This window comes from Aphis gossypii, chromosome 2 (assembly GCF_020184175.1).
Source record: "Aphis gossypii isolate Hap1 chromosome 2, ASM2018417v2, whole genome shotgun sequence".
Lineage (NCBI taxonomy): Eukaryota > Metazoa > Arthropoda > Insecta > Hemiptera > Aphididae > Aphis > Aphis gossypii.
This window is the reverse complement of record NC_065531.1, coordinates 50,929,052-50,954,248: the sequence shown is the minus strand read 5'-3', so window position 1 is coordinate 50,954,248 and position 25,197 is coordinate 50,929,052. Positions and strand designations below refer to the sequence as shown.

Here is a 25,197-nt window from a genome sequence, read left to right as displayed (position 1 = left end):
AGATTAATATTATTATAATATGTATGTAGGTATTATAAAAATATTTATCTGTTGGTAGGTACAATTAAACGTAACTCATTTTGAAGTTTCCCTATATACATTTTAGAATCAAAAATAATTTTTTTTAAAACTTGAGTGATTTTAAAATGAAAAACTTACGAATATGGTTTAAATTAAAATCAATTTATTTTTAATAATTCTTAAATATGTATGAATTATATCATATATGATGTAATGTCAAGTAGTGTATACTAATCGATAACATAATATGAGTATTTAATAATTATGTAATATTACCTAATATAAACACATGCACCTACATCAGTTTACTTTTAAAATTATACGTAAAATAGTAAGTCATAATTGATATCCATAAGTGTTGAATAATAATTATCTATTTTCTAGTTATTATTTTTTTATTAGGTATTTTATATCATAAAAATATGTAAGTATTTATTTAGCCATTAACTAATCCTTTATTACTCGTATACCTACATTAAGTATAGTTTATTTAAAACATACTTGATAGTCTTTGTCTAGTTAGTTAATATTAATATTTAAGAGATACCAATATTACATGTAATATTATAATAGGTACTTATTTATATTAATAGGTAGTAAAAGTTGTCAAAAATAAAATATTCTATGATAATAATATGATACATGATCTAATATTATTTAAATACAAAATAAATTATGATACTTTTAAATAGTTATTACATATTAAAAACGTCTACGGTAATTATAATAGAATGTAATAATTCATAACACAAAAATACAATATGTATTTCGGATTAAAAAATATTGAGTGATATTTGAAGTGTAATTAATATATAGGTACCTATTTATACCACATTCAATAATACAATATCTGGTGGGGTCTGTAAACAATTATAATGATAATACTTATTTCTATAAATGCGTATTCAGCCTATTATATTTAATAAATCATCAGCCATCACTTTGATTAGTTATACAATTAAATACCTAATAAAATAAAATATAATATATAGTTTTTTTTTTAATTAGATGACATATACTTATACGTGATAGACGTAGTAGATCAAGGTCGTGGACATTAAATAAAGTAAGATAATATTTTTTTATTTAAAAAATAATTACATTCTACCTAAAATAAGTTCATAATACCTACGTATATTAAGAAAATTAAAGAAATATTGGTAATAGTGTTTTTTCAACATTAATTTCATCGAAATTGATTTTATTTTTAAATTCCTTTAAATATAATATTTATTGACCTTTGAAGATGATTACGTTATAAATGATTTTGAATAATTTATATCTACTTGAAATTATAATTCATGTAAAATTTGCTACTTTATCCAATTATGTTTTATTAAAACAATCATACAAATTTGCTTTAAAAATACATTTTTTTTCAATTGTTATACATGAATAGTTATAGGTATTAAGATTGAAACGTATAGAATGAGATACTATTTAAATTGGTCATATTGAATGTGTATACAGATATTCAATCTAGAAAATAACTATTTTAAACTTATTTTCCTTATAAAAATAAAAAATGATTTTATATAATATATATATCAAACATAAATATTAAGATATTAATATCTATTATTATCATATTAAGATTTGGACTGCTTGTCACATACATGTTCTATAATAGATTAAAAAGTGCTAACATTGTTAAAAAAGATGGCAATATCTATGCATATTGATTAGATTGAAGTGTAATGTTTATGTTATCATTTTTTAACAATATTATTATCTTTGTTGTTGAACTTCTTTTTCTCTCTTACTATTGATGGGTATAGATAGTTTTGGGACTTGGGTTGTATGCTATCATTACTATCTTTTTCTTACAATGTTATCATTCCATTTTTTTAGTTTTATATGTTATCAACAAAACATTTATTGAAACTGATGAATGCGTAATTTTTTAGGTATATTCGTTCCTATGATCACAAAATAATAAAATAGTATACATCACGTAGAGTTATTTACAAAATTCAATACAAATATAAATATATTTGAATATACAATGGAGTTATCGTAAAATTATTATTATTAACACAGGAACAAGAAATGTTGGTAATTGCCGTGATCGTATTATTTCTAAGCCCGGTATTTTGCGAGGTAGAGGTAAAAATTACCAAAGGAATTTTAAAAGGTCAAATTTTAAAATCAAGAAATGAACGACCTTATTACTCGTTTACTGGTATACCGTATGCAAAACCACCCGTTGGAAAACTTCGATTTGAGGTAAGTATCTACTCAATCTTCATAGTTTTTGAAAACAGGATTGTAAACATTGTCAGTCCGTTACAATACCACAGCAAATACTTATATATATATTATATATAGGCTCCTGAACCAGTTGATCCATGGGATGGTACATTAGATGCCACTAAGCATTCAACCGCATGTATCCAAAAACATGTTAATAACAGTAGTGAAGATTGTCTATATTTAAACGTATACACACCAAGTATTGATGGTAATTTTCCTGTAATGTTTTGGATTCACGGAGGAGCGTTTTATTTAGGATACAGTGATTCGAATACGTTTGGTCCAGATTATTTTATGGATACAAATGTAGTTTTGGTCTCAATTAATTTTAGACTAGGCATATTAGGTGAGCTACATATTTATGATAAATACACACACACACACACACACACACATATATATATATATATAAGTAGATTCCTGCGTTCCTGTAAAATGTGAATTCTATAGTTATTAATTATTATACGTATTTTGTTAATTGTAAATATTCTGTAAAAATTTACAGAACATAATCAATTAATAAACTATGTAATAGCTATAGAGTTTACATTTTGCAGGAATCTGCTTGTTTTTAAATGATCTCATACAAAATTATATTTATGAATAAATATAATAAATAATACAATTTTTATTTATGATTTTAATTACTTTTATTTTACAAAATTTGCATTAAAAATATTTGAAAATGTTAATATAAATTTATTTTATAATTGATACTTTTATATACTACCAATACATTTTAAAACTTAGAGTTTTAGCTAACTGCGGTTAATGCTTTTTTAGGTTTTTAGTATTTTTTTTTTTTTAGTTTGATAAAATTACAGAATTCTAATTGGTAATAATTTTTGTTTTAATAAACTTTTTAAAATTAATTTATATAGTTATTAATTATATTCTCTTGTCAGTTTTTTCTATTTTTTTTCTATTTGACAGTATATCTATGTGAGTACAGTGTTAGAGTTTATTTTTAATGTTATCATATAATAGTATGAATGCACGATACATTTCTTTTCTAGGTTTTTTGAGTACCGAAGACGATGTTATACCCGGAAACTATGGAATGAAAGATCAAGTTGAAGCATTGCGGTGGGTTAAAGAAAACATTGTTAAATTTGGTGGTGATCCCGAAAAAGTGACTATTTTTGGCGGAAGCTCTGGCGGAGCGAGTATTGGTTATCACATGTTATCGCCAATGAGTAAAGGCCTATTTCACAAAGCCATACTCCAAAGTGGTACTCCATTATGTCGTTGGAGTACATATCTACCGGGCGTAGCTCACGATCGAAGTAAAATTATTTCACGTATAGCTGGATGTGCTGAAAACTCATCTTCTAATAACATATTAAAATGTCTCAGAGCTTTACCGGAAAGATTTTTTAGTGATGTTTATGAAAAACTTTGGGTAAGAAAACTATTTGGTTTTTCACAGAAAAAAATCCTATTAAGCATTAGTTTTTTATTAAAACCATACACCTATTTTTTCTTAAATATTACTTTGTTCTTAGATTTTTTCGTCTCATTAAATGTACTATATTATAGGAATGGCGTTCGTATCCAAGTGTATTATTTTCGCCAGTAGTCGAGCAATGTGATTCGGGTCAGGAAGCGTTTCTTTGTCGTCACCAGCTGAACGAGTTCAAACAAGAATCATTTGTGCCGGCCATTATCGGACTAAACTCAGCTGAAGGCGGAATGATAGTTTCTTGTAAGTTGGTGCTAAAAAACTAATATTGTTCGTTACCGTCTGAGCAATTCTTACACTATCGACGGTAGTTTCAGGGAGTGTTGGAATTCCGTTGTAAAAAAAAAAAAAATTAAATTATCGATAAATATGTATGCAATATTATTTGATCTACAATTAAACCTAAAGAATATATTTTTATTTTAGCTTTGTACAATGACACTTCTATTCAATATCCAGAATTTTATACAGATTTTAATCGCTTATTTTCGATCATACTATCACATCAACATTTTACACACGATTTAGACGAAATCAGTGAAAATGTATTAAAGAAATACTTCCCATCTGGAAAAATTGAAGATCATTCCCATTTAAAAACTGTAGAAGTAATATTTATTTAAATATATAATAAACGACTTTTAAATGATGTAGGTTCTAAACAAATGTTGACAATAAAATGTATTGTTGTTTTAGATGATTACCGATGGACGTTATCTTCATGGTATATTAGATATGGCTTTTAAACTGGCGTCACCAGTGTATTTTTATTTATATGACTATCAAAATGAATTTTCATTCAACACTTTATATGGCAAATGTAATAAAAAATTAGGGATCACTCACGGTGACGAGTTGACCAGTCTGTTCAAATCGGACATTGTAAATCCTAGGAAATTAAATTTAAGAGATACGGCGGTTTCAAAGCTGATGGTTGATATTTGGACGAAATTTGCTACAGAAAAGTTAGTATTATTATTCAGATAATTATAACTTATAAGTAATAATAATAATAATAATAATAATAATAATAATAAGCATTAATTGAAATTTTTCATTTCTATTATTTAAATTTTATTGTACTATTAGTTTCTAAAATTAGATAATAATAATAATAAGGAACGTTGGATATTTCTAAGAGGCTGAAAAGGGAGGATTTATACAATTATGAAGACAACTACTTGTTTGTAGTTACTTGTTTGAAGTAAGAGGGTTATTAATTAAAGATTAAGTTAAATTGGTAAAATATTTTTTTTGGCAAAATTTAATTGTATGACCAAATCGTAAACACTATTGCGTCGAAAAGGAGAGCGAATGCTTGGTGATAGATCGTTAATTACATTAAAGACCAATATAGAGCTTGTTATTTTGGTAGATAAATTTAGTTTAATAGTATGCGTGGTCGTGAAACTACCGTATCTGTTGAGTTTGAAAGCGATCATTTAATCATCGATTTTTGTACCATATCAAAAGTCTTCTTTTAGGAAAAAAGTATTTAATTTTATAATTCCGTATCAAAATATTAAAATATAAAGAATGTAAGTAGACAACTTATGCTCGATGAGAAGAGATGATTCGAGAAATATGATGTGAAAAATCGATTTGAATAAATTTTTATATGGCAGCGGGTAAAAGTAATGTAAAACGGAGACTGAATGATGTTTTTAATAACGCTTCCTGGTTTTGATGAATTGCTAATTAGGTATGTCATTATCGATTGAGCTATTATTGTCTGGTGTATGTTTGAGTTGGTAATCATTGTGTCATCATACTTGAAATTATTTCCGTCATTCATGTTAAAATTAAGAGTAGGATGATTATCTCTTATATTATGTTGTAGATTTGACGGGATTGGATTGTTAAATGATTTTAAGTTGATAATTTACTGATTTTCCTGTGTATAACAACCTGAAAACTAAGATCCGTTTGATGAAGTAATTAAGTTTTTAAATTTATTGATACCGGATTTTTACCCGAGAAGGTGGCCATTTCCGCTAATCAGTAACGACTTATTGAAATACTTTTAATTAAGTTATAAAACGCTATATCTTCCAATTGAGAACTGGCGAAAGGACGACCGTTAACGATGAGATACCTCTAGTTGCGACTATGCAGTATGCACATCATCATGCATTACATATTTTAAAATATTTGATGATAAAACGTTTTCAATTTATCCATTTAGATAAATTATATCATTCTTTTTTTCATAGTAGTGAAGCCAAAATTAAAATAAAAAAAAAATAAAAAATGCTAATGATTTGAATTCATAGTAAATGTAAAAAAAATTATCATTAGGCAGCAAAAATGTATGCTGAATAATATCCAGAAAAATATAATTCACCACAGTCCACAATATATACTTTTTATTTAAGTTAAAAAATTATTAACTGACCATGGAGAGATTTCTGTAAGAGTAGACGTAATCTAAAAAAATCTAGAGAAAATAATATTAATGAAGATGTAGAATTTCAAATTTCAGCTTAAATTAGATTAAGTCCACGATATTTGCATGAACATATTGAATAGATGTAAAATATTCATATAAATATGTATTTATACATCACTAACCAGTAAAACAATTTGAATTTATTCTAACGTCAACTACTTACTATAATAAACATATATTGATATATTTAACTTAATATTATGATTCAATTGTTTTTGTTAAATTTTCTTATTTTGTTTATTGTATTAACTACAATTTTATTTCAAAGATTATTATTATAATATTTCAGAATTATTTAGTAAAATACAAAAATGTTATACTTCTGGATTTAGTTTAAAATTTCAATAGTTTATTAAGATATTTAGTAATATTCTTATGTATATATTATAATATATTTTGATAGGTTTATTCATAATGTAAAAATATTTATAGGTTACCAACTATTGATGGTACAATAAATGGTACAGTTTGGCCTACATTTGACTCACAGAGACAATCAATACTTCACATAAATTCAGATCATCCAGTTATTATACAAAATCCATTTGAAGAAAAGTATATATTTTGGAATAATTTGCCACTTCTTTCTAATTTTAAGAAAGTAATTTCTAAAAATAAACTTTCTCTAGGTCATATGAAAAATGAGTTGTAATTATATGTAGTGAGTTTTTACAAAAACATATTTGTAATGAATAAATTATTAATTGATGTATTTCATAATTTTGTAAATAAACTAGATATTTAACAATGAATTATTTTGGTAATATTTTATGTTTTACAGGTGAACTACCTATTAATAAATACGTAATTATTTTTATTTTATTTTAAATTTTTAGTGTTATTTTGATAAAGATAATGGTTGAACGAACTAACATTTTGATAGAATAGTTGGTAGTCAACAAGTCAAATCAAATATTATTATAAAATAGTAAATACAAAGATTTATGTTGAATACAATTCAAGATTATCTATTCAATTATTCTTGAACTTCCTCTTTGATTTATAATTTGCACTATAAATATTTTCATTATTCATGATAAATTACAGAATAACTATTCAACATTAATATTATAGCCGAAATACAGAGGAAAAAATGTAACATGCAGGTCAAACTGTAAATCATGAATAATAATTAAGATTTTATTTTAATTAACTGTTTTGCAGGGCAAATATGTTTGACATTGTCATCTTAAAATGTATATTTTATACTTAAATATAAACTGCATATGATCATAAACACTTTGTAGTAGAGTAGACGATTATAAACACAAACTATGTCATGAAACTTCTCTACGACTTACATATTAATTTTTTTTCTTAATATCTGGACTTATTTAAGTAGTTTTTCTATGAGGTAAATTTCTTATTCATATTTTTGCAAAAGTCAAAATTACTTACTTAAATAATAAAATAAAATAAGCTTTTATTACATTAAATAGGCATTTTTATCAAATATTTATATATATTTATACTTTTCGAAATAATATTGTATATTATACTAAAATATTTTATTTCATGTAATATGGTTATTAAAATATTAAATTGATTTTTGTATAGCTATTATAATACTTTAGTTTTATAAACATATTTATTATCAGAAGCCCATTATAGAAGTAATAAATAATTTTTATTTTGCAGTTTTATTTGATTTTTTGATTTTTATTATTTTATATCAATTAATAATCACCATGAAAGTACTTGGTATTCTTATGCTACTAGTCGGACTCGTATTTGGTACGGATAATATTTTGAACTTAAATCAAGGAAAGATACAAGGTAGTATTTTTAAGTCAAGAAATGGACGGGAATTTCAAGCATTCCAGGGAATACCCTATGCCAAACCACCGATTGGAGACCTTAGATTACAGGTATTTAAAGCATACATTTATGCTATGAAATTTTAAATTTATATTAAGTTCAGTTGGTATTAATAAAAAGTGTGATTATTTTTTAGGATCCAGAGAAAGCAAATTCGTGGAGTGATATTTTAGATGCGACCAAGGAAAAACCAATGTGCATTCAAAAAAATTTGTTCATGTATAAAACATATAACACACTTTTGGGTGCCGAGGATTGTTTATATATGAATGTATACACTCCTAAGGTAATTACTAATTAAATTAATTAAAAAAAAAAAAAAACATTCTAATAATATTTTTTTGCGTAATATAAAATTGTAATGATGTTTTCCTGAAAAACGATAAAAAAATGACTATTTTTTATTTATTAATATCGTAGAAAACATAAGCCCAAAATATGATTTTTTTATTAGTTTATTAAAAATAGACAGAATTTTAAAAAAAAGTGATAAAATAATACAGAATATTACTTAAAAATACCTATAGCTAAACGATTAATTTATTTGTTTATCTTTTTGTATTTTTATATTATTGTAATTCATAGGTCAATAAAAAAGATCAAAATGACTTGCTACCGGTAATGGTTTGGATCCCAGGTGGAGGCTTCAGCTCAGGACATGGAGGTTTCAGTTTATATGGTCCTCAATATTTGCTAGACAAGGATGTCGTTGTTGCTTCTTTCAACTATAGAATTGGACCTCTTGGTAAATTGTTGAAACACTTATAAGTTATATTATAATTTATACTTTTTACTTAGGTATACAGTTATATGTTTGATACTTGTTCCTATCAAGAATATGAATAAAATGATTGAATTTTTTTTTAGGATTTTTAAGTACCGAAGATGATGTATTACCGGGAAATTATGGTATGAAAGACCAAGTCTTAGCCCTGGAGTGGATCAAAAGTAATATTGAAAAGTTTGGCGGAGATCCGAATAAAGTAACAATATTTGGTGAAAGTGCTGGATCAGTTAGTGTTGGTTTACATTTATTATCTCCAATGAGCAAAGGTATACACATATTTTTGTAACATATTATTTGTAATTTGATAGAAAATTATACTGTTTAAAATTTACTTTCAGGATTATTTCATAAAGCAATATTGGAAAGTGGAACTCCTTTGTGTCGATGGGCTGTATCTCCACCAGGATGGGCTAAACGTAGGGCTGCAGCTCTAGCTACTATTTCTGGATGTCCTGAAGACTCAAAAAAGTTGGCTAAATGTTTAAGAAATATGCCTGCTGAGTTATTAGTAGATCTACTCTACAATTTATTTGTAAATACAAATTTTTTCACTTAAAAATATATAATATTTCTATTCATGATTTTGATTCTACGTCATAATAGGCTAAAAAATGTAATATCTAAATTGTACACAAATATTACGTTTAAAAAATACTTAAATATGTATAATATAATTGATTATTTTAGGTATTGTTTATTGTTTAATATTATGAATATGTTTATCAACATTTATTCTAAAAATATTTTTTTTATAGGAATGGAAAGTGTTCCCGGCAATTCCTTTCATGCCTGTTGTTGAAAATTGTGAAAATAAAACAGGGTTTTTATGCAAATATCCTCTGACTAATTTTAAACAAGAAAATAATGTTCCAATTTTAATGGGTATGAACTCTGGAGAAGGTGGTCTTTTTGCTGCTAGTGAGTTTTTATTTATTTTTTTTATTATTTAAAATAACAATTATATTTTTAAATTATTATTTATACTCCATTTAAACACTATTTGTAAATTAAAATATGACAATTTTATAGCAAGATGTGTTTAACTTTTAAGTAGTTTAGTTATTATTTATTTATCAGTAATTAATATTCAATGAAAGAAGTTGAACTTTTTTTTTAAATTAGTTTTTATTAATAATTATAGCTCAACAATTACATTAAAGTTGAACTTAACACAATAAATAAAATACAATTAAGATTTTGCATAACTTTTTGACCATAAAATAAAATCCAAAGATTTGTTAACTTTTAGTATATACTGCTTAATAAAATAAAATTAGTTGATGTACATACATGGTTTTGGTTTAATTAAATTTTTTGTTTTTATTTGTAGGATTATAAATAAATAATATTATTTTGAAAATGAGCAAAAAATAATGGATATAATATATAAAATGTATGTTAATATATTTTTTGTTTTTAATAGGAATCTTTAATGAAAAATGTGAAGTTGATCAGGAACTAAAGAAGAATTTTGATCACTATATTTCATCGTTACTTATTTATAAATACACGGCAAAGACATCCGATCTTCCCATAATTAGTAAAAAGATATACAAACGTTACTTTCCTAAAGGCACTATAGATAATCCTTTAGATGCTGTAAAAGTTAGTAGACTGAATTACTTACCAATATATTATATTCAAAATAGCAGAATGTAAAAAATTCAAATTTAGTATAATATATATAATAAGATATTTTAGAAAAAATCATTACCTATAATATATGTTAATTTCGTGTTTATTTTTTTTCAGATGATTAGCGGTGCAATTTTTCTACAAGGAATATTTGAAATGGCAACCAAACTATCATCGCCGGTTCATTATTATGTTTATAATTATACAAATGAGATGTCATTTAATTCATTTTTTGGACCATGTAACAAGAAATTAGGTGTAACGCACGGCGATGAAATGATAAGTCTATTCTTTTCTGAAGGACAGGCTCAATTAAAAGGAGAGGATCTCAATGTATCTAAACTTATGATTGACATATGGACTAGATTTGCTATCAAAGATGAGTATGTAATAATTGTTATGAATATTTAACAACAGTAAAAATTAATATTTTATAATAATAATAGCGAACTCACAATTGATGGTACTGACAATGAAATAAAATGGCCGTTGCTGGATTCCAAAAGTATGCAATATTTGTTGATCAGTTCAAGTAAACCTATCATATCCAAGAAACCATTCATAGAAGAGTACAAATTTTGGAAAAGTTTACCATTAATATCAAAAATTGAGGAGTCTGAAAATAATATAAAAACTGAACTTTAAAAAAAATAATTTAAGCTTATACAAACATTTTTTTAAATTTGTTAACTTATATTAAATTATTGATATAAATTTTTAACAAAACTTTTGGGTTGAAAATATAAAAAAACACCCACATGTTGGGTATATAATTTTACATACAAATTATTAATTTAGATTGGTGTTTCCTGATCCCAAATTTAAAAAAGGCTCATGGGTGATGTAAGTAAAAAAACTCATCGTCCCTTTTAGGCTTTCATTAATCTTATACCACCTCCCTCCAATAATTATTTTAAATTGGTGATAAATTTATTTTTATAACTAGTCATTTAATCAAAGTTTTTTAATTCAATTTAACATTATACATAATTTTTATTTTTTAATGAAAATATGTACTTAAAATATAAATTAAATTAGTATAATTTCGATCGGTATCAAAATATTTATTAATAAATATACCTATTTATTATTAATAAACTATTTTAATTAATTGATGAATACAATATATTATTTAACGTACTTTATTTATTTATCGTAATTTTTGGGTTCAACTTTCACAGGTACTAATCTTTACATTTAGTTTTTAGAATTAAAATAAATATTATAGTATATTAGTGAATTATTATACGACTGTGGCTTACGTAATTTAGTGAGAAATTTTATCATTTACTTATCGTTTTATTCACAGTCAATCTAAAACAATTTCTTTACAAATGAAGCAGGTAATTCGTATTTTAAATACATAAATTTTAAATAATAGTATAATATTATCAACTTAATTTCTTTTATGATAAGAATTCTTGTTATCATTACTCGTATTATTATTACTCATATATACTTACTCATATTTTAATATTTTTACATTTTACTGTCATGTAATAAATTATTTGTATTTTGGGCATACAATTTAGAAGTATTGTTTTTAACATAATACCTTAAAATAAGTATAAACCATAACATTTTATAAAAAGGAAATTGGTTTTTTTTATTTTAGTAAAAAATACTTTCTTTAATACTTAAATGGTTATTTGATTTCATTGATAAAATTTGGCGTACGATAAATGATGCTGAAAGGAGACCGTATTTACTAAATATATTTCATGGTATATTTTTATTATTTTTAGTTGGTTAATTCTTTTTTTATTATAGTAGTACGCAATGGTGATGTGAGTATCTCTAGGTTGAGAAAACATTGAAAATAAAAATAAGGCATATTGACATACTATCAATACTCATACTTAGAATCATACCACAAGTTAATTATTCTTAAATTAAAAAATTTTCACGACAACGAGTTTGTAGTAGTCGATCACGTGACATCAATGACTGAAGTAATAATGATTAATTAAGAGGATATATTATCAGTGCAACATCAGTTTTATTTTTAGACTCGTGGCTAAGATTATTAAATTTCCTCAAAAAAGGTTCGTAGTACAAATAGTTTAGAATGTTCACTCATAAAAATGATTTATTTCGGTCAAGATAATGCAATGGAAAATTGTTAATGAGACCAAATATTTTGAAAACTACATTGTTTATAGAAAAAACAATATTTAATGACAAATGATGCATTATATTTTATATACTACAGGTAGCGGCTGTGGCTACAATATAATATTATTATATATTATACTTCGTATAAATTGAGCAATCTTGTTTTATTTAGATATCGTGCATTAAATAAAAAACTTCGCGATCTAGCGATGAATGCACATACTTTGTGTGTATAGTAATGTTATTAATATAATTCAATAAAATTCAAAGTTTAATTAGTATTTATCACGATTATAATGATTAATAATTGTGATTTTTACCGATTTAATGATAATAACTGAATACTGACAACATTAAAATACAATTATTTAATACATATATTATTTATTTTTTATATATTATTTATTATTATTTTTATTTAATACAGTTATTTATTATTGTAATGAACCTATTGCATTACACGTTTTCAAGTATAAATTGAAGATTTTACTTATCTAATTAACAATTATGAATCAAACTGTTATTTTATCGAATAGTGCATTCAGAGATATAGAATAGATCAAGACTTTAAAAATAATAGAGGAATTTAAGTTTAAAGAAGGTGGTCACGTGAATACTGTTACTGAAGTACAATATCCAATGAACCAAATGGGTATTGTACCATCACTGGTTTTGTAATTAGCCAAACTTCAGTTAGCTTAACACCATACAAAGTTATTTTAGAAGTATGTACATAATTATATTTAAAATTGTATTTATTAATTTTTAATTTGTACGAATTAGTAAATCCTTTGAAGTAAATATTCAAGAACCTGAAAATTACGAGAATTCTTATGCGTTGAAAGTAAAAACATAGTCATTTTTAAAACGAATAAAAACATATAGTCAATATTAGTAAGTATGTACAAAATAAAAATTAATTGATTTTATACAATATTTAAGTGTTTAAATCAAAGTTTAAAATTACTTTTCTTTGATTCGAAAATATATTATGAAATATATTAATCATTTTTTGTTAATTATTAAATGCCATATAATAATATATTAATAATTGTACACTTCAATTATAACTATTATGAATTTATGAATAATGAATGTGTAGGTATCTTATTGTTATTAAAAACTGTTTTTTTCTATGAATAATAACCGATTTATTTAATATATTTATTTGAGCATGGTTTAAATATATATAGACATGTGATACGATAATGATAATACTTATTACCTTATTACTGTGGATAGTTAATAATATGTGGAATTCATCATGGTAATAAACTTCATTTGGTACTGGATGTAACGATTTGATATGAATAAAAAAATCAGGAAATATACCTAGTTATTTATCTTACATTTTAAATTACTGAAAATAAATTATAATACAAATAACATATTCTAGTTTCAATTAAATACGTTATAAATTTATAGTATTCGATATTGATGTCAAAAATAATTAAATAATATTATTCTTAAATATATTTTATATATTTTACGTATTTATATTTTGGCGTTAAAATAATACATAAATATATATTATAAACATTTATATTTATCTTACATTATTAGTTTATGATAATCAATCGTAATGTTACACTTGACAAAATAAAATTTCATTGACGAACTCTATTGGTTACTTTCATTGTAATTGTTTATACTAATTGTAAATATTGTAAAAATTATTTTAAAGTACATAATTGTTCATTGAATTGACCGCTAAATCGATTTTGGTTGTATATAATTATAAGTATTATACTATTATCTATCTCTTCTGCATCTTAGTATTTATTACTACATTAAATAACTCACGTTAAAGATCTACAATTTGTACACTCACCTACAAGGGTTATCAAAAAAAAATATCTAACTAGTTAATTCGCTATCTATTTCCCTCTACAAAACCTTTAATTATTAGAATAAGATTTTACATTGTTCACTGATAAACATAATATAAACGATTATTCGATGATTTATATTTTGTTGGTAAAAACGTATGATTTTTTTATCAATTGAATTGTTTGATTGCGAATAAAATATTACCTAAAAATCATTTTAAACATTTTCGTTTTTTTTAATATGTGATTTACGGTGTGTACGAAATACGAAGTTAATTTATTATATATTCAAACTTTTGAGTAAGCATGACTTTGCCAAAACAGGAAGATGAACCGACTAAATCGGTAGTGAAAAACGAATTGATTTTGGCTAAACCCAATTTGAAAGGAGATTGGTTGAATTTATTTCTATTATTCATGCTATACTTAATGCAAACCATACCAATAGGCTTAGTCACTACTATTTCAATACTTCTGCAAAGCAAACAAAATGTAACTTACAAAGAACAGGTAAATGAACTTAGCATTTTAATATGGAATATACTTATATAACTTAACAAAAAAAATTGTTATGTTCGTTTTAGGCTTTTTTTGGTCTAGTTATGTGGCCGTTTAGTCTAAAATTGTTATGGGCTCCTTTGGTAGATTCATTCTATGTACAAAAATTTGGGAGGCGTAAGTCTTGGCTCATTCCAATTCAGATTTTATTGGGTATGCATATTTAAGTTTGTTTAATCTTTCCTATAATATTATACATATTATAATGTATTAGTTTCAAATTTCAAGTAGCCCTAATATGGCTAAACTAATAACATTGAAATGCATGAGTTTTTTTGTTTTAACATTGATTTGTATTGAATAGGAGCATGCTTTTTTTATATGGCTGACAGTATCGATGACTTGTTACCAGAAACGGGAAAACCAAATATACTTAAACTAACATGTATAGTTATATTATGTAATTTCTTGGCTGCTACACAAGATATAGCAGTTGATGGATGGGCGTTGAATTTGCTACAAAAGTATGTATTTTTATTTTCGTGAACATATATTTGCTTAAAAGTATAAAATTAACATTCGGATTGATGTGTATGTATGTCGTAATTTGGTTCTATACAGAAATAATGTGGGCTATGCATCTACATGCTCATCAGTTGGTCAAGGAATGGGTTTAATGTTGTGTTCCGTATCCCTCATTCTGTTTACGTCAGAAGACTTTGGTAATAAGTATTTAAGAATTATGTCTAGTACAGGAGGAATAATGACTATGAAAAGTAAGTCAACAGAAAAATAATTAACAGTGATTAAATCATTTAGTATATAATTAATATTTAGCTAAACCTAGTTTAAAAAAATTTTTTTAGGAAATCATTCGTTTTAACTTCCGTTTAGAAAATATAGCTCATAATACATAGATAACTGTTATCACTATATTAATATATTATTTTATATGTAGGATCTAATGCATCATATTTAGTTTTGTTGTCAATAATTATTTTATATCAAATATTTAAATGACACGTCATTTGTTAGCATTCAGCATACCCTTCTATAAAGTTCATAAATCACGTAATAAGTGATATAAAATATGTATATAAATATAAAAAACTTTACTAGATACTTAATATTTTTGATGATTTATACGCAATAGACTTAAAATATCAAGAATTTATATTATATTATGTAAATCTGAAATACATGTCTCATATACTTTTTTAAAGGTGTATTTATGGTTTGGGGAATTTCATATATGGCAATTACAGCTTTAATTGCAATTTTCAAAAATGAAAAAGATTACCTAATAGAGAATAATGAAACTAAGCTTACCATTTTTCAAAACTATACTGTTTTATGGGACATTATAAAATTACCCAGTATGAAAATATTGGTAATAGCATTGTTGACATCGATGGTAAGTAAGAATATAGTTAAAGTAAAATTTAAGTTTTTCTTACATAATATTTAACTAAATAATTGGTATATCGTTTTTTCCAAGAAATCAGTGCTTTGATTTTATCAGTGTCTGTTTACGCCTAGAAAAAAAAAATAAAACTCGATTACCATTTCCAAACGAAATATATTTTTGTAAATCGTATTTTAGAGAGAGCACTGACCATACCAACATTTATTTATATGGTGATTAAAGACCCTAGGGTCTTCCGTGTTGAAACCTGCTTTCCCCATCAGTACTTATAACACATTAATAATAGGGTAGGTATACGAATAAATTTAACTTATAGACAATGATTTGATAGTCTTATTGTTCCACATCTATTATCTTCAAAAAAGGCGGTCGTTACTAGTGTCAATCTTAGGTACAAGTTAAATCATTCAAGTAATAAAAATATTTAAGATAAGGTTTGATAAATGTATTTACATTATTTAACAATCATAAAGCACTGTTTAATGTTGTAAATTAATACCAATTTTCAAAATTATTAACACCTATACCTATAGGTAAAAGGTGAAAATGTCTCATGCCCAAATCTTTACATATAATAATACACTTCCTGTTAATATAACTCATTGATTTAAATTTTGTTAAAGTATTATTGGATATTAGTACAATATGTATTTCTTTTTTTTTTAGTTATTACTTATTATATATTATTATAATTCTACCTAACCTATAAGTTTAATGTTATATTAAATGCAATGGGATCAAATGGTTAATTATATTATTTTGGTGGAAACGTGAATTACCCAAATAAATTTTTTTGTAATTATAAGAATTTATATACTATCTTTTGAGTATGGATATAAATAATTTGAACATTTTAATATAACGTTATACAATATTGACTTCACATTATATAATTAATGTTTTTAATTATAGCCTTGATTCTTTATTCTAATAAAAGTATTGTAATAATTATTGCAATATAACTAATTTTCAACGACAGCCGCTAAATTATATCAATTATAACTAAAAGCAACACCTATTGAATTTTTAAGATTGGATTTGCACCGAGTGAAAAATTGGTGAACTTGAAACTTATAGACGTTGGCTTCCCAAAGGAAAACCTTATGATTATACAAACAGGAATGTATATTATAAAAATGATTGTATCAGTGATATCTGCAAAATATACCGCAGGTCAAAAACCGATGAGCGTTTATCTAAACATTACCCCCATCAAGTATGAATAATTAAACATTAATTATTTCTAAAGCATGCTCAAATCTTATGCCAAAGTATAAACTCAAAGCATACCTTATTCTAGAAAATTAATAAATAATGTTGAGAAACTAAAATTGGAATGATTATAATAATCAATAGACAATCATTTTAAATGTTTATTTTGATTAAATTCTATACATACAAATTTCTATACCACCATTATTTCTACATAATATATTTAATATTTATAATGTATAAACAATATACTACGGAGTAATTAAATCATATATTATGTTTATAATTATATTCTTAAAATTTAAAACTTACAATGGAACCTCTTTTACCTATTACTCCGATTAACCGTCTTATTCAAAAATAAATAAAAATTATTTATCTTAATTGAAAATCTCCACGATGCTAAGAATAGAATTCAATAATTCGCTCACAATTTTTATAAATAAAAAAACTATAGTGTTAAAAATTGCTCACTATTCTAAATAATTATTTGATAAATTAACAATTCGTTAAACTTTAATTACCCTCTATAATTTAAACCAACAATAGAACTTAGTTCTAAAATAAAATTATATAGTTTCATTAAATTTCTTATTTTATTATGATTGTAACGATATTAATTAAATTAAATTAAGTTATTCGAATCGCTTTTGTAACTTAAGTAAAGAATATTATTTTTGATAAATTTACTTAAGATTTTGTATTTTATATTGTTTATAACTTATCAGTTAACACCTTTGAAATCAGAAATAAAAAAATCATAAATATCATCTGAATTAAGACAGTTGTATGTATTTTAAATTATTATGTATGTACATTGTACAATTATAATCATTTTTTCAGATTATTTTGGAATATCACGTTTCTTATATTTATTATTTTTGCAACAAATCTAACAAAGAATAACGGCGTCGTAGATATTCCAATATACTACTATGCAATATTAGTGGTTATAGAATTAATAAATGATGTAAGTAATTAAGATTTAGTTTATAAGTAAATTTGATAAAATGGTATGGTAAAAATGTTTATGAAAAAGATAAAACAAAGTAAGAATATTTTATTTTATAGATCCAGTATTACATAATGATAACAGCTTTAGTAGCTTTTTATTGTCGTATAAGCGATGATCGTTTAGGCGGTACTTACATGGCATTCTTGAATACTCTTTCAAATATAGGAAGTTTATCGTCAAAATTGATTTCCTATGCTTTAATTGATTTGCTGTCAGTCAAGGAATGTTCATTCGATTCAAAAAATAATTGTTCTACATCACATCTTCAAAATGTAAGCAGCTATACATTAAACATTTTGTTTAAAATTATCTTTATACCAGATTTTTAAATAACAACTAACCTTGGTAAAATAGTGATAACAAATTTCAATTTTGCGTTTAATTTTTTTATTATTTAATTTAGGTGTGTAAATTAAATGGAGGAGATTGTATGACAATAGTTAATGGCTATTACGTTGAATCAATATTATGTACAATTGTTGGAACCATCTGGTATATTATTTTTAAAAATAAACTCAAACAAATGCAATGTATGAGCCCATCTCATTGGCAAGTTAAAGTAAATATTCAAGAACCTGAAAATTACGAGAATTCTTATGCGTTGAAAGTAAAAACATAGTCATTTTTAAAACGAATAAAACATATAGCCAATATTAGTAAGTATGTACAAAATAAAAATTAATTGATTTTATACAATATATTTTAAGTGTCTAAATCAAAGTTTAAAATTACTTTTCTTTGATTCGAGAATATATTAATTATTTTTTGTTAATTATTAAATGCCATTTAATAATATATTAATAATTGTACACATCAATTATAACTATTATGAATTTATGAATAATGAATGTGTAGGTATCTTATTGTTATTAAAAACTGTTTTTTTCTATGAATAATAACCGATTTTTTTAATATATTTATTTGAGCATGGTTTAAATATATATAGACATGTGATACGATAATGATAATACTTATTACCTTATTACTGTGGATAGTTAATAATATGTGGAATTCATCATGGTAATAAACTTCATTTGGTACTGGATGTAACGATTTGATATGAATAAAAAAATCAGGAAATATACCTAGTTATTTATCTTACATTTTAAATTACTGAAAATAAATTATAATACAAATAACATATTCTAGTTTCAATTAAATACGTTATAAATTTATAGTATTCGATATTGATGTCAAAAATAATTAAATAATATTATTCTTAAATATATTTTATATATTTTACGTATTTATATTTTGGCGTTAAAATAATACATAAATATATATTATAACATTTATATTTATCTTACATTATTAGTTTATGATAATCAATCGTAATGTTACACTTGACAAAATAAAATTTCATTGACGAACTCTATTGGTTACTTTCATTGTAATTGTTTATACTAATTGTAAATATTGTAAAAATTATTTTAAAGTACATAATTGTTCATTGAATTGACCGCTAAATCGATTTTGGTTGTATATAATTATAAGTATTATACTATTATCTATCTCTTCTGCATCTTAGTATTTATTACTACATTAAATAACTCACGTTAAAGATCTACAATTTGTACACTCACCTACAAGGGTTATCAAAAAAAAATATCTAACTAGTTAATTCGCTATCTATTTCCCTCTACAAAACCTTTAATTATTAGAATAAGATTTTACATTGTTCACTGATAAACATAATATAAACGATTATTCGATGATTTATATTTTGTTGGTAAAAACGTATGATTTTTTTATCAATTGAATTGTTTGATTGCGAATAAAATATTACCTAAAAATCATTTTAAACATTTTCGTTTTTTTTAATATGTGATTTACGGTGTGTACGAAATACGAAGTTAATTTATTATATATCCAAACTTTTGAGTAAGCATGACTTTGCCAAAACAGGAAGATGAACCGACTAAATCGGTAGTGAAAAACGAATTGATTTTAGCCAAAACCAATTTGAAAGGAGATTGGCCGAATATTATTTTATTATTATTGTTTTACTTAATGCAAGGGCTGCCACTAGGCTTATACACTGCTATTTCAATTCTTCTACAAAACAAAAAAAATATAACTTACAATGATCAGGTAAATACGTTTGACATCTTAATCTCTAATATAGTTAAATTATTTTACTGCATAAGTGGTATTATGTTTATTTTTAGGCTTTATTTGGGATGGCTACATGGCCGTTTAGCCTAAAATTATTATGGGCTCCTTTGGTAGATTCATTTTATGTACGAAAAATAGGTAGGCGCAAGTCTTGGCTCATTCCAGTTCAGTTTTTATTAGGTATGCATGTATTTTTAGTTTTTTTACTGTTTGTTTTCACCTAAAAATAAACAGTATTTAGGGTATTAGTCTAAGATTTTAAATAGCTCTAATAGCCAAACTAAGAGTTAAAATAGTGAAATACATCAATTTTTTTGTTTTATTATTGCTTTGTGTTAAACAGGAGCATGCTTTTTTTATATGGCTAACAGTATCGATGACTTGTTACCTGAAATGGGAAAACCAAACATACTTAAGCTAACAGCTGTAGTTATATTATGTACTTTCTTAGCTGCTACCCAAGATATAGTAGTGGATGGTTGGGCATTAAATTTACTACAAAAGTTTGTATTTTTATTTTCGTACACTTATACTTTATATTATATAGTAATTGTTTGGATTAATGTGTATGTAATATATTTATCGTAATATGATACTATATAGAAACAATGTGGGCTATGCATCTACATGTGCTACAGTTGGTCAAGTAATGGGTGCAACGTTGAGCGCCATATTCCTCATTCTGTTTACATCAGAGGACTTTAGTAATAAGTATTTAAGGATAATGCCTAGTGTAGGAGGAATAATGACTATGAGAAGTAAATCGACAGAAAATACAATTAACAGCCATTAAAGCATTAAATATAATTATTAATTACTTATTACTAATTAGCATTACCTTGTAATAAACAAATCTTTTTAAGGGGATTGGAAGCGGCGATTTTCTGTCTTTGTCTAACACACGTGTTAGACGTATTCTATTTCCAACGTATCGATTGATATAATGAAGAGATAAGAATTATGAGAACAGGTATGAATTTGTCAAGTCTACTTTTGATCAGATTTCCTATATTTTTGTTTTTTTCATTTAAACTTCTCCAAAAATTGAAATATATCAAGTTTTTAATTTTTTTTTTTTTTAATTTATCGTTTCTAGGAATTTGGATGGGGGGGATAGTATAAAAATGTGAGAAAGTCGATCTAAAATAAACTTGACAAAAAATTCATATTTGTTTTCATAATTCATATCGCTTCATTATATCAATTGGTACGTTGGAAATAGAATACGCCTATGATCTTAAGTTACACGTGTGTTTGACAAAGACAGAAAACCACCGCTTCCAATCCCCTTAAGAAATTAATAATGTTAATCTCTGCTTTAAAAAAATACAGTTCATAGTTCATAGATATTCGTTATCAGTGCTATCACTATATTAATATAATATATTATATTACAATATATAATATATTATACACTCATAATTCTAACGCAGTGGCGCAACCAGGATTTATTCAAGGGGGGGTAAAGGAAAATTTTTTGTTTATTATATATTGTTTTTCTGTTCTCTTCCTGAGTATATACTATATACATTATAAATACATTTCATTGCTTGATAAATACAATTACATTATTATACCAAGTCTAATAATAATTATAATCAATACATTTTGATGAAAACTTTTGGGTAACTTTAAAAATATAAAATAAAAATAAATACTATGGCATAATCCAGAGGGGGGGGGGGGTGTCCGGACCCGAGGTCCATCCCTCTGATTGCGCCACTGAATCTAATGCATCATTTTTAGTTTTGTTGTCAATACAAATATTTAGTGAAACATCATTTGTTAGGCTTTTTGCAACGCTTATAATTCATAAGTAATATAAAATATTACAAATATTTTACTAGATACTTTCTATTTTCTATTTTTAATGATTTACGCGTGGTATACTTAAAACATCAATAATTTAAATATTATGTAAGCATGAAATATTATTATATCGTTTACATTTTTTAAGGTTTATTTCTGGTTTTGGCAATTGTATTTGTGGCAATCACAGCATTAATTGCAATTTTTAAAAACGAAAAAGATTTCACATTAGAGGATAATGAAATTAAGCTTAATACATTTCAAAACTATATTCTTTTATGGGACATTTTTAAATTACCCAGTATTCGAATATTGGCAATAGCATTGTTGACATGGATGGTAAGTATGAGTGCTATTAAAATACAATTTAAGTTTTTCTAACATAATATATTTATTAAATACCATTTTTTCTGCAAAATATCATTCATGCATTTCCAAATGAAATATATTTTTGTAAAATATTGTCTTTTAGATAGAGCAGTTGCTATATCAAAAATATGTTATGTGATGATTAATCTTATAGCTTTTCTTGGTTCAATGTTTACATAATATTGACTTAACAAAATATAATTCACGATTTTTATTAAAATTATATTTCTTCTTTTTCTAATAAAACAAGTTTAATAATTATTACAGTATAACTATAATTTTCATCGACAATCCTCTAGAGTTTAAATCATAACAATTACATTTAAAAGCAATATATATTGATTTTTTAAGATTGGATTATCTCCAAGTGATGAAGTGGTGAACTTAAAACTTATAGATGTTGGTGTACCAAAAAATAACATTATGATTATACAAACAGGAATGAATGTCATGCAAATTATTATACCAGTGATTGCAGTAAAATACACCACAGGTCCAAAACCAATGAGCATTTATCTAAACATTATTCCCTTCAAGTATGAAAAACAAAATATTCATTTTACATTAACCACGGTCAAATCTCAAAATATAAACTCTACACCCACATAATTAAAATAATAAAAATAATAATGATAATAAAACTAAATTCATAATTATGGAATGATTAAGGATTTCTATGTAAAATGATTAATATTTTATAAAAACTTTTCTTTTTGAACGTTTTGAAATATTAACATAATAATAAAGTATAAGTAAAAATGTATAAAGACAATATTTTTCATAGACATTTTAAGCTCCAATATGGACAAAACATTATTTTTGGAAATTTAAAACTGTTTAAAACTGTATGTATTTTATATTATTATAGATTTTACTATATGCAAGAACTTTGTTAGTGTATTTTTAAACATTTTCTATTAATAGCTTTTATGAATCTTATTTTACTGTCTTCTTTGTTTAAATATGAAATTCATAAACACCCAATTAATTTAGACACGTGTACTATGTACATAAATAATAATTATATACAATATTATTTATTTATTTCAGATTATTTTGGAACTTCTCGTTTCTTATATTTGTTTATTGTGCATCAAAGCTACCAAAAAATAACGGTGTCGTAGATATTCCAATTTACTATTATGCGATATTAGTGTTGATACAATCAATAAATATTGTGAGTAACTTAGAAAAAATAAATCTTAATTGATAAATTGGTATTGTGAGAAAATTTCTACGATAAAGATAAAACAAAGTGAAAATAATTTTTTTATAGATCCAATTTAATATATTGATAACAACTTTAGTAGCTTTTTATTGTCGAATAAGTGATGATCGTTTTGGTGGTACATACATGACTTTATTGAACACTCTTTCAAATTTAGGACGCCAATTGGCAAAAACGGTTTTATATAGCTCAATTGATTTATTAACAGTCAAAGAATGCACATTTGATTCAAAAAATAATTGTTCTACTTCGCATCTTCAAAATGTAAGCAGCTATATATTATACATTTTGTAATTATATCTATTTGTACAAAGTTATTTAAACAGTAAATAATATCGATAAAATAATTAAAACAAATTTTAATTTAATTTTTGATATTTTATTGTTTTATGTAGGTGTGTAAATCGAATGGAGGGGATTGTATGACAATAGTTAATGGATATTACGTTGAAACAATTGTATTTACAATTTTTGGATTCATCTGGTATAGTATTTTTAAAAATATAATCAAACAACTGCAATGTAAGAGTCCATCTGATTGGAAAGTTAAGATGAATATTCAAGAACCAGAAAATTACCTAAATTCTTAAGTTTAAAATTATTTTTCTTTATTACGTACATATTGAAATAAATATAAAAATATTTTTAATAAATACTTATTAAGTTTTTGTATTATTTTCACATTACTATTGACTTGCTCACGAATAATAATCATTTTGTTTAATATTATGTTCATTTGAATATGACAGCCATCGTGCATCAAATCAGTTATGTGCTTACCTAGTTATGTAAGACTAGTATTTCGGGATAAGGTTTCTTGGCCTCAAACAATTGAAGCCGAGCATTTCATGCCTGCCGAATACTCATCTCGGCTGGTGTGCAAATAGTAGTAGATATTACGGTGGACATTGACTAATGTTCATTATTGTTAAGTTAAAGATGATAATTATTATTTTTTTAACTAATATAAATTACTGTTATAAACAGTGATTTATTATTTAATGATCTATCTTCTAATTTCTAATAGTTCCATTTTATTATTTTCATTTACTATTTTAAATATTTTATTTGTTAATGGTGTTGAAAGTAGACCGTTTTTAACAAGTAATGGAGGATATTCTAAAAACAAAACTTTAAACAAAAGTTGTGTTAAAAC

At 24.5% G+C, this 25,197-nt stretch overlaps 3 protein-coding genes across 4 annotated transcripts; all 3 read left to right on the top strand.

The window, feature by feature from the left end:
• The first annotated feature begins 821 nt into the window (after positions 1–821).
• LOC114125585 (uncharacterized) lies at positions 822–11,578 on the top strand. The gene is made up of 18 exons (XM_027989305.2): positions 822–1,087; positions 2,062–2,247; positions 2,350–2,620; positions 3,291–3,676; positions 3,814–3,979; positions 4,163–4,344; positions 4,433–4,701; positions 6,618–6,833; positions 7,022–7,043; positions 7,826–8,053; positions 8,140–8,289; positions 8,589–8,748; positions 8,871–9,056; positions 9,129–9,322; positions 9,546–9,708; positions 10,214–10,395; positions 10,543–10,808; positions 10,872–11,578. The coding sequence occupies exons 2-18, from the start codon at positions 2,071–2,073 to the stop codon at positions 11,068–11,070; spliced, it is 3,417 nt and encodes a 1,138-aa protein (XP_027845106.2). The 5' UTR covers positions 822–1,087; positions 2,062–2,070; the 3' UTR covers positions 11,071–11,578.
• Positions 11,579–13,002: 1,424 nt separating this feature from the next.
• LOC114125595 (acetyl-coenzyme A transporter 1-like) lies at positions 13,003–19,565 on the top strand. 2 transcript variants are annotated; one of them, XM_050201266.1, is made up of 10 exons: positions 13,003–13,434; positions 14,694–14,879; positions 14,954–15,080; positions 15,232–15,391; positions 15,489–15,643; positions 16,091–16,281; positions 17,325–17,509; positions 18,349–18,475; positions 18,577–18,792; positions 18,924–19,565. In XM_050201266.1, the coding sequence occupies exons 2-10, from the start codon at positions 14,787–14,789 to the stop codon at positions 19,137–19,139; spliced, it is 1,470 nt and encodes a 489-aa protein (XP_050057223.1). In that variant the 5' UTR covers positions 13,003–13,434; positions 14,694–14,786; the 3' UTR covers positions 19,140–19,565. The 2 variants fall into 2 exon arrangements, with proteins under 2 accessions (XP_050057223.1, XP_027845118.1); XM_027989317.2 differs by lacking the exon at positions 13,003–13,434 and having other exon boundaries at positions 13,606–14,879.
• Positions 19,566–19,843: 278 nt separating this feature from the next.
• Positions 19,844–24,696, top strand: LOC114125596 (acetyl-coenzyme A transporter 1-like). The gene is made up of 9 exons (XM_027989318.2): positions 19,844–20,611; positions 20,689–20,815; positions 20,979–21,138; positions 21,239–21,393; positions 22,593–22,783; positions 23,165–23,349; positions 23,864–23,990; positions 24,090–24,305; positions 24,437–24,696. Exons 1-9 carry the CDS (start codon positions 20,408–20,410, stop codon positions 24,629–24,631), a joined length of 1,560 nt encoding a protein of 519 aa, XP_027845119.2. The 5' UTR covers positions 19,844–20,407; the 3' UTR covers positions 24,632–24,696.
• The last annotated feature ends 501 nt before the right edge of the window (positions 24,697–25,197 follow it).

What these genes read in the sequence shown, in the direction of transcription:
- LOC114125585 (XM_027989305.2), top strand. Translation starts at nt 2,071, where the DNA reads ATGTTGGTAATTGCCGTGATCGTATTATTTCTAAGCCCGGTATTTTGC. An exon ending in TTGGAAAACTTCGATTTGAG is followed by an intron (nt 2,248 to 2,349) that starts GTAAGTATCTAC and finishes TATTATATATAG; the next exon opens with GCTCCTGAACCAGTTGATCC. An exon ending in GGTCATATGAAAAATGAGTT is followed by an intron (nt 6,834 to 7,021) that starts GTAATTATATGT and finishes TTAAATTTTTAG; the next exon opens with TGTTATTTTGATAAAGATAA.
- LOC114125595 (XM_027989317.2), top strand. Translation starts at nt 14,676, where the DNA reads ATGACTTTGCCAAAACAGGAAGATGAACCGACTAAATCGGTAGTGAAA. An exon ending in TCCAATTCAGATTTTATTGG is followed by an intron (nt 15,081 to 15,231) that starts GTATGCATATTT and finishes TGTATTGAATAG; the next exon opens with GAGCATGCTTTTTTTATATG. An exon ending in TTATAGAATTAATAAATGAT is followed by an intron (nt 18,476 to 18,576) that starts GTAAGTAATTAA and finishes TTTATTTTATAG; the next exon opens with ATCCAGTATTACATAATGAT.
- LOC114125596 (XM_027989318.2), top strand. Translation starts at nt 20,408, where the DNA reads ATGACTTTGCCAAAACAGGAAGATGAACCGACTAAATCGGTAGTGAAA. An exon ending in TGATACAATCAATAAATATT is followed by an intron (nt 23,991 to 24,089) that starts GTGAGTAACTTA and finishes ATTTTTTTATAG; the next exon opens with ATCCAATTTAATATATTGAT. An exon ending in CTACTTCGCATCTTCAAAAT is followed by an intron (nt 24,306 to 24,436) that starts GTAAGCAGCTAT and finishes TGTTTTATGTAG; the next exon opens with GTGTGTAAATCGAATGGAGG.